Here is a 12,290-nt window from a genome sequence, read left to right as displayed (position 1 = left end):
AGCAGTCATCCCGCTCTGCCCCTAATCCTTTAATTGGTAGCACATTCCCTTGATTTGAATGCCTTTTCTTGCCACCATGAACACTGCTGGCATTTGGAGCACAGGAGGGCTTCCTCGTGTGGATTGCTGCTCCTCTGGCAGCTGGAGGGCTCGATCTTCAACCCAGGACTGAAACACACATGCAAGGCAAGTAAATCCCACAAGCTTTGTGGGCTGTGTGCTTCGTAGCCTGTAAATGGTGTGGTGGGCATGGATGAGGGGCCATGTCGGGGACAGTCCCTCCTTGCTCCGTGACCAGCCTTTTCTCCTCCTCTGCGCCTGCATTTCTGCCCACCCTTCTTCTCCTGGTGGCTGATTCACGCCCAGCGTTTCAGTGGAGGGAGAGAGGGAGCCCGGGCAGTCAGCAGCCGGGGCACCAGGTCGCCAGCCCAGGGGCAGATGCCCCCTCTCCCCCCAGGTGAGAAAAGTTGCCTTCCTCTTGCCGAGTAGGGCGTTCATAGGCACAGGCATCCTGGTTGTTTGTCAGGAAACGCATCAGCAGCCCGTTCCAAGGAGGAGGGCCTTCTGGACCCCCTGGGGAGAAGGTGGCTGATGGACAGCTGAGTCTTTCCCACTCTGCTCTGGTTTTCCCAGCAAGGGCTGATCAAGGCGGCCTCTGCAGCTGGGCGACTGGGAGCCTGATTGCAGATTTATTGGGGATGTCCTCCAGCGTGCTGGGCGGAGGAGCTTTGTGGACATTTGCCGTGGCTGCGCTGGTGTCTCACAATCATCCAGTTAGTGGCGCTTGTCTGTCTGTGTCTTGTCTTGCCTCCAGGCTTACTTTGCGGGATATTTTTGTCAGCAGTTTTGGGACAGAGGCTGATCGGGCCCTACGGATCCCTCCCTTGTCGGAATGCTTCCTGGCAGTGGGCTTTGTGGTTGTACCATTAGGAAGCAGCATTAGGCATGGCTCGGAAGTGGCTGAATTCAAGTCAGAGTCAAGGTTTTGGCTATAACCTTTAAAACCCAAAGCAGTCTGAGACCATCGTTTCTGTGGGACCAACTCCCTCGATACACCCCCAAGAGAGCACTTTGCTCCACGGACTGCTCTTTGTAGTTTTCTGCTACACCTTCATGAGCCCTTTTTGCAGTCCTTCAAGGGGGGGGGGGGGTTGATGTTGCACACCACCGTGTGGTCTGGTGGGAGAGCAGGAAGGTTTGGAGAGACATTGCTGGACTCTGAGCATCCGCAGAAGGAAATTCTGAAATATTGCAAGGCTGCCCCTCCTCGCCTCAGTTTTTGAATCTGGACGGAATCATTTCGAAACAGATTTGGAATTCCTGAAAAGGGGGAAAGAACGGGGTTTCAGGAGAAACCGAGTAAAGCGGAATCCAGGGAATTCCTCTTAACCTTAGTTTAGTGCTTCACAGTCATTTGGAATTCCCACAAGCGCACGTGGAAGCCGAGGGCTCACTTAATTTATCTGCGCTCAGGTGACCCAGTCATACGGAGGTTGCTTTCACACTTAATGGACTCTCAGTGCTCTGTAGCGATCGTTTGCAAGTGGACGGGAAAATCCAGTTACAAATGATCATCGTGAGAGTGCATTACCCAGCGTGTGTGAAAACATCCAAAGCCGTGTCACTAACTTCAAGAGCTGACTGCAGCAAATCCCCCAGTGAACGGCTGCTCTTGAAAATCCACCAGAAGCTGCAGTAAGAGCCCTTCGTGGCCTCAGACCCACCCCCTTGAAGCACCATCTCTCTGTCTTCCTCTGAACCTGTGGGCAGCAGCAACACTCTTCCCTTTGCCTTCGTCCCTTTGTGCAGGGACATGCCGACAGCAGGAGCAGCAGTGGCGTAGTGGTTAAGAGCAGGTGCATTCTGATCTGGAGGAAAAGGGTTTGAATCCCCGCTCTGTCACTTGAGCTGTGGAGGCTTATCTGGGAAATTCAGATTAGCCTGTGCACTTCACACACGCCAGCTGGGTGACCTTGGGATAGTCACAGCTTTTTGGAGCTCTCTCAGCCCCACCCACCTCACAGGGTGTTTGTTGTGAGGGGGGAAGGGCAAGGAGATTGTCAGCCCCTTTGAGTCGCCTTCTTCTTCTTCTTCTTCTTCTTCTTCTTCTTCTTCTTCTTCTTCTTCTTCTGCTGCTGCTGCTGCTGCTGCTGCTGCTGCTGCTGTTGTTGTTGTTGTTGTTGTGTGGCAGCCCCCAGGCTGTAGAGTGGCTTTCCTGAGTCCATAAGGAAGGCCTCCTTGCTCTTTGCAGGACTGTTGAGATGACATGTTCTAGCGACTGGGAATGATCCTCTACTATTTGATGGCTCTGTTTCTCACCGAGGGCTTCGGGTCCCCATGTTGGGGAGAAAAGTGAAATGACATTAATAAAACCAACACTCCCATTTTCTGTTCTCTGTTAGCATACCAGACATTATTGCTCCGGCTGTGCGAAAGATCAGAAGGCCTCCCTAGGTCAGCCCTTCTCTTGGGGAGGCTGTCCCAGCTCAGCTCCTCTCCTGCGCCAGCCAGCCATGTTCCGGGCTCGATCACAGAGTCTGCCCAGTCCTTCCCCTCATGGCAGGAATTAGGATTAGGGCCTTTTAAAAAAAGGTATGCATTTCAAGGCATCAACCGGAATTGCCAGGCACTTTTGGGATTACTCTCTTCTGTACAAGGAAGAATTGTTTTCTGCTTTTCCTTTCTGAGATGAGGTAGTGTTTTGGGTATTTAAACATAAAGAGCACGTTTTATCTGGCAGAGATAAAGAGGTAGTGTTGTCCAAAACATTGTTAAGTAATAAGGGTACTTACAGTGTTATTGTTTGCTTTTAAAGTTTCATTAGCACTGAAAACAAACTTCAAAGGGAGCCATTCCAGAGGCGTCCGTGGCATATTCTACAGGAGCTACATCAGAAGGGGCCCCTGGCTGGTTGTGTCCCAAGAGCCAAGTTTGGCGCATGCAAGGAGTGGCGTTCTTCTTGAGAGCCGAGCATTAGTGCGTTGGCTCCAAACTCCCCTGAGGTGGGAGCATAAAGAGAATGGATTTTTTTGAGCCTTTGGGGGAGGGTGGCCTATAAATTGAAAATATAAATAAATACACTACACTTTGCCTTCCAGCTGCTCTCTTCTTTCTTGTTCTTCAGCTCTCCAGTACCTCTCCTGCAAGCCCCCTGGTTTTCATGGGGCTCAAATCACGGCTGGGCTTTTCCATTCCTGACCGTTGGGGAGCATTCTGGTTGCAAGCCCGCATGGCTTGTGAAAATGGCTGACCGATGTCAGAGATACGAAAGGCCAGAATTATTCCAGAGGTGGGGGAGGTTCCCCCCTCCCCAGATTCTTTTCCAACCAAAAAAATAAGGAAATTTGGGAGAGCACGAAGGGAGAAGGAGAGTTGGATTTATATCCAAGATGATTCCAGGGATGTATTGTGTCTTTTGAAATGAGCCAAATGCCTTTTAGTCACTTAGAATTTGTGGTGTGTAAAACAGTCTTCAACATTTGAGAATTATCATTCCTATCTACATCATGGACATACACAACATATTTCTAAAGATAAGTTAATTGTTTACACATGACTGATTTCCCCTGCAATAATGCTACATTGCGTGGAACAGTAGGTTATGAAAAAGTTTGGTGTCACAGTGTTACCTCAACAAAACAGACGTGCTGCTCACCCTGTTGTGCCGAATAACTCTTTCTGCCTGAACTCACTGTTGCCTGCCAGAGCGTTTGCATTTTACGTTCTAAACTCCCTCCCTCCACTTTTCAGATAACAGTGCGAAGGTCGCAGACGGTAGCCGTTCACAGCTCTCTTTCTCTGTTTTTGGATGTGTTAATAATTTTGCTTCTAGAAAGCTAAGATTTTTAATAGATGTAAATAAATATGCCCAATAGTATGATTTTGTATGCTGAGTTATTAATGATGCCTTTTATGTTGTTAAAGCAGTTAAGTAAAATTCTGCATCTTGGTCTCTGCGCATCCCCCTGATGGGATCGCAAGTGTGTGCGAAGAGAAGGTCAAGGGGTGACGTGATAGCCATGTTTAAATATCTGAAGGCATGTCATGTTGAAGACGGAGCAAGCTTGCTTTCTGCTGCTCCAGGAACTAGGACCAGGAGTAATGGATTCAAGGTGCAGGAAAGGAGATTCCATCCAAACATTAGGAGGAATTTCCTGACGGTCAGGGCTATTCGACAGTAGAATCTTCTGCCCAAGAGTGTGGTGGAGTCTCCTTTGTGTTGGGAGAAACAGCACCCCGTAGTGTGTTTTCCCATTGCACAATGAGCAGAGTGCACTGGAGGCCAAACACAACATTAGCTTACCCGTGCACATGTGTGGGAGCTTGCGAGTGAGCTTTGGCACAAAGAAAAGTTGGAGTCAATTGTAGTTTCTAATCTAATAAAAAGAGTATTTATTAGTGAACTCCATTCTGGATAGAAAGGTAGGTAGATAGGTTCACTAATCTAATCTATTCTAGCTGGATGGAGACAGATGCTCGGAGCACCCATCCTCCTTCTAGGCATGTTGGAGTAAGAGGGAGAAGACAGCAAGAAGAAGGCGGAAGGAAAAAAGTCCCTGAGAGTATCAGTCTAACATCAAAGGGATAGAGCCAGCATGGTAGAGTAAAGGGCCCCTTCCACACACGCAAAATAATGCGTTTTCAAACCACTTTCACAACTGTTTGCAAGTGGATTTTGCCATTCCGCACAGCTTCAAAGAGCACTGCAAGCAGTTTGAAAGTGCATTATTCTGCATGTGCGGAATGAGCCAAGGTGTCAATCCCTAGGTCTCTATCTAGCCACTGGCTATCTAGTAAAACCCCCTCTGTGGGTTGAGGCAGGAAGCAGTGTAAAGTCCTTCTCTCCCACCACTTTGGAGGTTTTTAAACAGAGGCTGGATGGCCATTTGTCAGGGGTGCTTTGATTGTGTGTGGTTGGACTTAATGGCCCTGGTGGTCTCTTCCAACTCTGGTCCCATAATTCTGTGAAGAGTACGCCTGCCTGCAGAACCTTCTAGAGCCAGAAGAGTTTGCACAATGACCTCTGCTTGCCCAGGCAGTGAGGGGTCCCATTCATTTATTTATCAAAAGCTGCAGCAGTTGTCTTGGGAGGAACGTTCATGTTGGTCTTTCTGAGCTGATGTGTCTGTCGCTGCTTCATTTTACACAAAAGGGAGCACACTCATGGTGTAGTGGACAACTCTCAACCATTGTTCTGCTGGGGCAGGGGGAGGGGTGGGAAGGGGTGGGGTGGGTGGCTACAGCCCACCAGAGATCACAGTCTGTGCCTTCCGTGTTTAGAAGAAGAGCATGCCGTTCATATTTTACTCAACTAGCCGGAGGTAGGAGCTGACGTCGTCTTCCGTGGTCTCTGTTGCGGAGGAGGTGGCCTCACCAGGGTGCCCAGCCTCCTCTCAGTCATCAGAACCAACGGTGCTGGTCACGGCCTTGGAGCTCCAGAGCCCTGGGGCACAGCTTCTGGTCCACAAGAACCTGCCTCCTCTGATCTGTAGAAGAAGCTCTCTCAGCCGTCTCAATTTCGGGGTGTTCTGGCTGTGAAAGCCTTTGACGACAAGACGTCTCAGTATCGTTTGCCACCAGGTTCCTTGCTGGATCCTAAAAAGAAAACTCACACTAATCAAAGGCCTTCTTCCGCTTGACTCCAGTTCCTGAGGCTTTGGGAGCACCCCTGCAACTACCAGGCCGGTCCTGGAAAGGGCTGGGAAGTCCAGAAGGACCGGGGACAACAGGATCAGCTTGCAGAAAGGATGCTGAGCTGCGTGGTGCGGCAGCAAGGCTGCCCTTGGCCATGTGCCCTTGTGATGGACATGTCCGTGTCAAAGAGGAAAGCAGCCCTGCTCTGAACTTGACTCCCCAAGGCACCTGGTGGGCCACTGCGAGTAGCAGAGAGCTGGACTAGATGGACTCTGGTCTGATCCAGCTGGCTTGTTCTTATGTTCTTATGTTCTTATGACTGTTACAGGGCAGGGGGTGGGGGTGTGATTCCTTGTCCCCTTCGTGCAGCAGTTGAAAGAGGGTTGCCAACTTCCAGGTGGCAGCTGGAGATCTCCTGGGATCACAGTTGGCAGAGATCAGTCCCCCTGGAGAAGATGTCTGCTTTGGAAGGCAGATTCCGTGTCCTTGGAGCCAACTGAGCTCCCTCCTCCCAACCCCCCCCCCCCCAAACACAGGCTCCACACCCCCCGCCCCCCCGATGCGTCAGGAATTTCCCAACCTGCATCTGGCAACCCTGAGTTAAGACAAGAAGTGGTATGAGAAGAAAGTACCCGTCAAGGCAGAGGACAGCTGGTAGAAGGCACCTGGGGAGGGAATGAACTAGGAAGATGCCCCCGCCCCCATTATATTTTTCCCCTGTTCCCTTGTGTGTGTTTATTTTTATGAATTGTTTTGTAGTTTCCTATGTTTTTGATTGTTTAAATGTTCTACTGAGCTTATGTTTATCACCTTGGAGCCCCTGATTGTGTGCAATTGTGACATAAAATGTTTTCAGTTTTTTGAAAATGAATCAAATGGCTCCCCTCCTTCTCCTCCCCCCCTTGTCTCTGTTGACCGCTGCCCTTTCTCCCTGCAGGGCAAGGTGGCCCAGACGGCCTGCATGTCCGCCTGCAAGCACTTGTCTACCTCTCTGATGCAGCTGCTCTTGGAAGCGGAAGTGCGGCAGCTCTCCCTGGGGGCCTTGCGCCAGTTCAACCTGGACGTGGAAGAATGCGAGCGTAAGGCTTCTACTGATTCTGTGAACTTTGGCAGAGTGGGAGGGGGAGGTCAGGAAGGGGTGAGTCAGTGCTCAGATCTTGGGGCTCTTTCTTATGTGCCCAGGGGGATGCCGAACACCACTTTGGGGTCAGGAATGAATTTTCCTCCAGGTTGGATTGGCTGGGGGTCCCGGGAGTGTCCTGCCTCCCTCTGGGCACAGAGCCGGGCTCCCTGGGGGAGTGGGGGAGGGGGTTGTGGTTTCCTTCTGTTGTGCAGGGGTCGGGCAAGGTGACTCTTGCGGTCCCTTTCAGCTCTATGCTTCTGAGCTCTCCATGTTCCCGAGGAGGTCTTCTTCCTCCTCCTGTATCCAGGGCTCTTCCCTTTCTTTCCCGCTCTCCTGCTAGTCTGAACCGGCCAGATTCACAGACCTGACTATTCTGCCTGTCCTGGGTGCCTCCTTCAAAGACCCTGTGAAGAAATGGGTCCCCCCACCCCACCCCCCAAGGTTCGAAGGGAACATTTTAAACATTTTTTCCTTTCTCTGAGCTGACTGCCAAACCTGCCCAGCCATCCTTTAGAGATGCTAATACAGGTAGCCAGAGCCAACGGGGTGGGTTAACCCCCCACCCCCGCGCGCTCCTTCTTCAAGCGGGTATCACAGATTTAAGGACTTAAAATGATAGAAGGGCAGCAGGAAAAGATTCCTTGCCCCAGACTGGCCAGGTCAGGCACGTGGGGGCTGGGAACATAGAACACTCTTGGGGCCAGAGAGCAGCTCTCCTCTGGCTGGACCGCCTGAGCTCTGGAGGCGGCAGCCATTTTGACCATGTGCTTGGCCAGGGAGCTGGTACAACCCTCCAGGCAATGGGAACACTATGAGATCAGTAATATTCCAAGCTTGAGAGCCTGTCCTATGACAGACATGTACAGACGAATTGCATTTATCCCTCATTTCTTTTGAATCCCTTGATCATTGGTGCTGTGCTAAAAGTAGGCGTGTCCTTTTAATTCCTTTTAATAAATATTTTTAAATGTTGGATGCTGGTGGCAGCTCTTTGTACCACACAGGCCTCTGCCATCTTGGACACGCTGTCGGAAAAGGAGGGTGCCAGTTGGCCAGCAGCTGTTCATCCAAGGGTGCCCCAGGCCATAAGCCACCCATGGTCCCCAGGAGAGCAGACGCGGGAGACACTGAGGCTAGGCCTCGGAATTGGCAAGGCAGTTGGGGGCCCTGGCCAAGGTCAGGTGGTGGCAGCAGTCGCCCTGGGGAGAGAAAGAAAGCCCCCTCCAGGAGAAGAAGCTGGGAAGCCCTGGGAGAGGGCTGGGTGCAAGAGGCCAAAGCACACGTGGGCTCCACAGCACTTCGTGGGGGAGCGCTGGCATGAGATTGGGCGTGGCTTGACTGGGGCAGCGTCTGTTCCTTGATGCCTCTGGATTTGAGGGGTAATTTCTGTCTGAGCATCACCATCACACTAATGGGCCCTGCACCCGTCGTCGTGCCAGTTTCAGACAGCAGCAGCTCAAAGCATCTCTATAAATGGCCCCTTTCTTTTCCTACCCGTGTTTTCCTCCTCCTGACAGATTTGCTTAATACCCTGTTGGTTTCCCCTCCCAGCGATTACCTGCCACTATTATGTAAAGTGCAGGCATGTGAGTGGCTTGCAGAGCCCTTCACAGGAATTTGGGGAGAAGTGTTGCTTTTGGAAGTCAAATGAGGTGAGGGCAGGCCTTCCTGGGTTTGGGGAGGGGCTGTGTTTGCCACGCAGCAGCAGAAGGTCTGGGGGGGGGGGGGGTAATCCCCTGCAGCATCTCCACTTAAAAGGAGCAGGTGATAAGTGAGGTGGAAGGTTTCAACCCTGGGCCCTGGGCAGCCGCTGCCAACTGCAGTAGACAAAACTGACCTTGATGATCTCGTCCAGCATAAGGCAGCCTCATCCTTGTTCGTAGGCGAGGACTCCTGTGGCTCAGTGGTAGAGCATCTGCCTGGTGTGTGGAAAGACCCTGGTTCAATCCCCAGCAGCCCCAGTGAAAAGGAGTCTGGTGGCCAGCAGTGTGAGAGGCCTCCTGCTGGGAGTGGCATCCCAAGCCCAGCAAGCCCGGCCAGGCGTCAGGGCAGCTGCTCCCCCTTCTAGAAGCGTCCAGCTCTCAGGGTTGCAGCACAACAGGGGAGGCCTGGCTGCTCTGGAGGGGAGGGGGGCGGCCTCCTCCCCAGAAGGCCACAGCTGAGGGGGACCTGGAGCACTTGTGGAGAGGTCCAGCTGGAAGGCTCCTTCCGAGGGGCTGGGGGGCAGAGGCGGGGCTCTCCTTGTGTGGGGCTCTCCTTGTGCCTCTTGCTCTGCGTGTCCCTCGTGGCTGTTTTTCAGCCCCTGCACAGAGAGCCCTCCTCCAGCCATGGGGGTCTGTCTCCCCCCACTCCCTTCCCCCAACGCTTTGTTCTTTCCTTGGCTCCTTCGTCCTGCGTGGAGGAAAGCGTTTTGGAAAAGAGGTGAGAGTCCTGCCGTAACCCGCCCTGGCTGGGTGGCCCCCGCCTGTCGGCCTTGCAAACACGTTACTTCTTTGGCCTGAACACCAGTCCTCCAGCCCTTTCGCCTGCCCGAGGCCTTTGTCCTGAGACCAGCTCCATTCTCTAGCGATTTTCTGCTCAAGGGGGCCGTGCCGTAGGTGGCTTGTTCCATCTTGCCTGGGTTGCGGGGAAAGCAAAGCAGCTGGGCTGGGCGGTTTCCTGGGCAGCGCCACGTCCATCTGCTCTGTGCTAATTGCCCTGACACCTGCCTGAAGGGCTGAACAGAAGAACTGGCTGTGCCCTCCTGGGCTGGGGGGCGGCTGGGACTTCACAGCAGCCTTGGCCTCCGCCAGCAAACTGGAGCAAACTGCACCTCGGTGCTCGCAGTGTGACTTCTGGCCACGGAGAGATGCACCTGCCACGGCCCAGGGAAGCGGCTCCACCGGCCCCCACGGTCTTCAGGCAGGATGATGTGTCATGTGTTGGACTTTGCTCATCGCTGCAGCATTTGGAGGAGATTATCTGGGATGACAGACAGTTGGGAGATCTTGCCCGAGAGAGAGGGGTGCAGGCCAGAGCAGGGATGGGCCAGGATCAGCAACCACAGAGGGAGCCAAGATGCGTGGTCCAAGTAGAGTCCTGGAGCAGGAGAAAAATGGACAGAGGATCATGTAGCTCTGAGTTTGGAAAGTCCTGGTCTCGGTTCCTGGGATCTGCAGTTCAAGGATCTCAAATAATAGCAACAATCCTACAGAGGTGTGTTCGGTGGACCTGAGGCCCGACTCCACGGGCAGCTTTGCCCAAAGGAGGAGAAAAGGGCATGCAGGGCAGGGGCAAGGCGAAGTGGGCATTGAGTGTAGACTCAGCAGCAGCCAGGGTAGCATCTGCTGCTCTTCACCACTATGCCCTGCTGGCCCTGGCCGAGGCCCTGGTGTGCGGCTCTCCCCCCCCTTCCACTCTGTCCTCAAAATAAGGCTGCTGAGGCTGGGTGGGTGCCTGGCTCAAGATCTCCCAGTGAGCCGAGGGTGGGTTGAGGTTGCAGCATCTCCCAAGTCCTCGGTCGCCACCCTGCACCAGACTGGCTCTGAAGCCACCCGACCACCCAGAGGCGCTGCTGCTCAAGGGAACCCTGCGGCATCAGTGGTGTGAGGCCACCTAAGGAGACTTGGGCCAGCCCTGGACCTTCTCCTCAGCTCTTTAGAACAGCAACAACAATAATAGTCATAATCATAACAATTTGTACCTCCCCTCCTCCGGCCGGGCTCAGGGCAGCGTCCAACAGAACATTCGCCTGCAATGTTGTGTCATTTATCGATCTGGAAAAAGCAGGCAAGGCAGTCTCTAGCTCAGCCTGTCCTAGACGTCCCCTTCTGCATGGGGTGGGGTTCTTAAAGGGCTAGTGGGGAGGGCTTCGGTGGTGGACCGCGTTGCCCGAGAGATTCAGAGGGAGAAGGTCCCTCTTGAGACTAGTTGTCATGAACCGCTAGTCAATTGGGGGCCTCCAGGTGAACGGGGCTGCTGGTGGGTTTCTCTTTTCGTCAGAGGAGAGCTTCTGCCCCAACATAGTCGGTGGCTCTGGTGGGTGCGCCTCTGTTTTCTCTTGACAAACACGTGAGGATCATGGCAGCAGGCATGAAAGCAGCAGAGGCCTCCAGTCCCCCCAGACATCCAGGGCATTCAGAACTGAAAAGGGTTTCACAGCCGAGGTTGTGCTTGTGAAGAGGGGGAAAGTCTTCCTGCCGCTCCCGCCCCCATTCCCCCAAATGCCTTTTTTCCTTCGATTGTTTGTCCATTCACAAAACAAATACTCCGGAGCCCAGCGAGGCTCATGGGAATAAATTTCAGGTCGAATTAGTGGAGTTTCCCTGCTGTCGGGATGGTGGGATTAGTGGTGTTTTGATGACACGAATTTTGAAGGCCAAACAAAAAGCCTGCCGGGAGGGGGGCCTGACTCCTTAGAAGCGCCCTCCCCCTCCTCTCCCTCAGCCCCTCTTGTCTCCGCTGTCATCCGTCTGCCAGTCTCCCCGTCCATGGTGAGTTAAAAGCTCTTTTTATCCCCTCTTCTTTCCCACAGAGTTTGCCAGATCCGGCCCTGTGCCTGGGTTCCAAGGGGACACGCTGCAGTTGGCCTTCATTGACTTGAGACAAGTACGTCTTTGTGCCCTTGTTTTTTGTTTTCCTTTTAAGATGTGTGACTGAGGACCATCAGGTCTCGAGGAAGGGGGAAAGGGGGCGGGGCTGGTTGGGTGAGCCCGGCCGGAGACCTCGCTGCCTCTTCACCGTCACCCCACGCTGCTTCACCCAACGCCTTTTGTTTGCGCCCACCTTCGTGTGCAGGTGCCTGAGCCTCTTGGGTGCTGGAAGTGTAAGGGTGGGTGGTGACCTCAGGGCAGAATGCTGGAGGTGACCTCGGGGGGTTGTCCCCTTCCGAACCCCCAGGAAGCTCCGTCTGGTATCCCTCACACAAGAAGCTGCATGTGTGTAGCAACATCTGGCAAGGGCGAGTGTCCCAGCCCATTTCTGGTCCCTGGTCTTGATAAAGTTTCTGTTCATGAAGAAGGTGACAAAAGGCCCTGCCCAGTGATGAAATCTCACCTGGAGGGTGGAGCTGATGGTGGTGGTGGGAGTCAGGTGTCCCTGGGTCTCGGTGAGCTCTTCTTGTGGGAGGGAGGAGCTGTCTGGGAGAAACTGGAGGTCATGATAACCAGCCTGGTCTCATGTCTGTCGTCTCGTGGTGGTGAGGACGGGTGGGGTTGGAGAGAAACTCTGATGCCACAATGGCTGCCCTTCCCCCTTCAAACAGTCCTTGTGTGCCAAGAGGACGCAGGGCTGTTTTTGTGGGCAGCATTCAAAGCTGCTCTCTCTGAGCCTTCATCGGACGTTTCTGGACATCAGCTCCTCCCATATTGGAGCCCGTGACGCTCTTCTGCTCCCCGTCATATTTGCTTCCAGCCATCCCTCCTCTGGACAATCATCAGCCCACAACATCGCTCTCCGCGTTCCAAGTGATGGCCTGTGATGGCCGAGTCCTTTCACAGCAATGCTTCCATCCTGCCCTGTTTTCCAGAACCAGCAGCCCAGTTGTTTTTTGGGA

At 53.4% G+C, this 12,290-nt stretch overlaps 1 protein-coding gene across 1 annotated transcript in view; it reads left to right on the top strand.

Annotated features, from left to right (window-relative positions):
• The window catches only part of EXOC6B (exocyst complex component 6B), a 191,689-nt gene that overhangs the window by 121,565 nt on the left and 57,834 nt on the right, over positions 1-12,290 (top strand). The window contains exons 25-29 of the mRNA XM_048508780.1: positions 527-970; positions 1,531-1,695; positions 3,125-3,200; positions 6,572-6,713; positions 11,271-11,344. Of these exons, the coding sequence (XP_048364737.1) occupies positions 527-970; positions 1,531-1,695; positions 3,125-3,200; positions 6,572-6,713; positions 11,271-11,344 (901 nt within the window). The remainder of the gene's footprint in view (positions 1-526; positions 971-1,530; positions 1,696-3,124; positions 3,201-6,571; positions 6,714-11,270; positions 11,345-12,290) is intronic.

The sequence above is a fragment of the Sphaerodactylus townsendi genome, linkage group LG10 (assembly GCF_021028975.2).
Source record: "Sphaerodactylus townsendi isolate TG3544 linkage group LG10, MPM_Stown_v2.3, whole genome shotgun sequence".
NCBI lineage: Eukaryota > Metazoa > Chordata > Lepidosauria > Squamata > Sphaerodactylidae > Sphaerodactylus > Sphaerodactylus townsendi.
The sequence above is the reverse complement of the archived record's forward strand: the minus strand, read 5'-3'. Positions and strand labels throughout refer to the sequence as shown.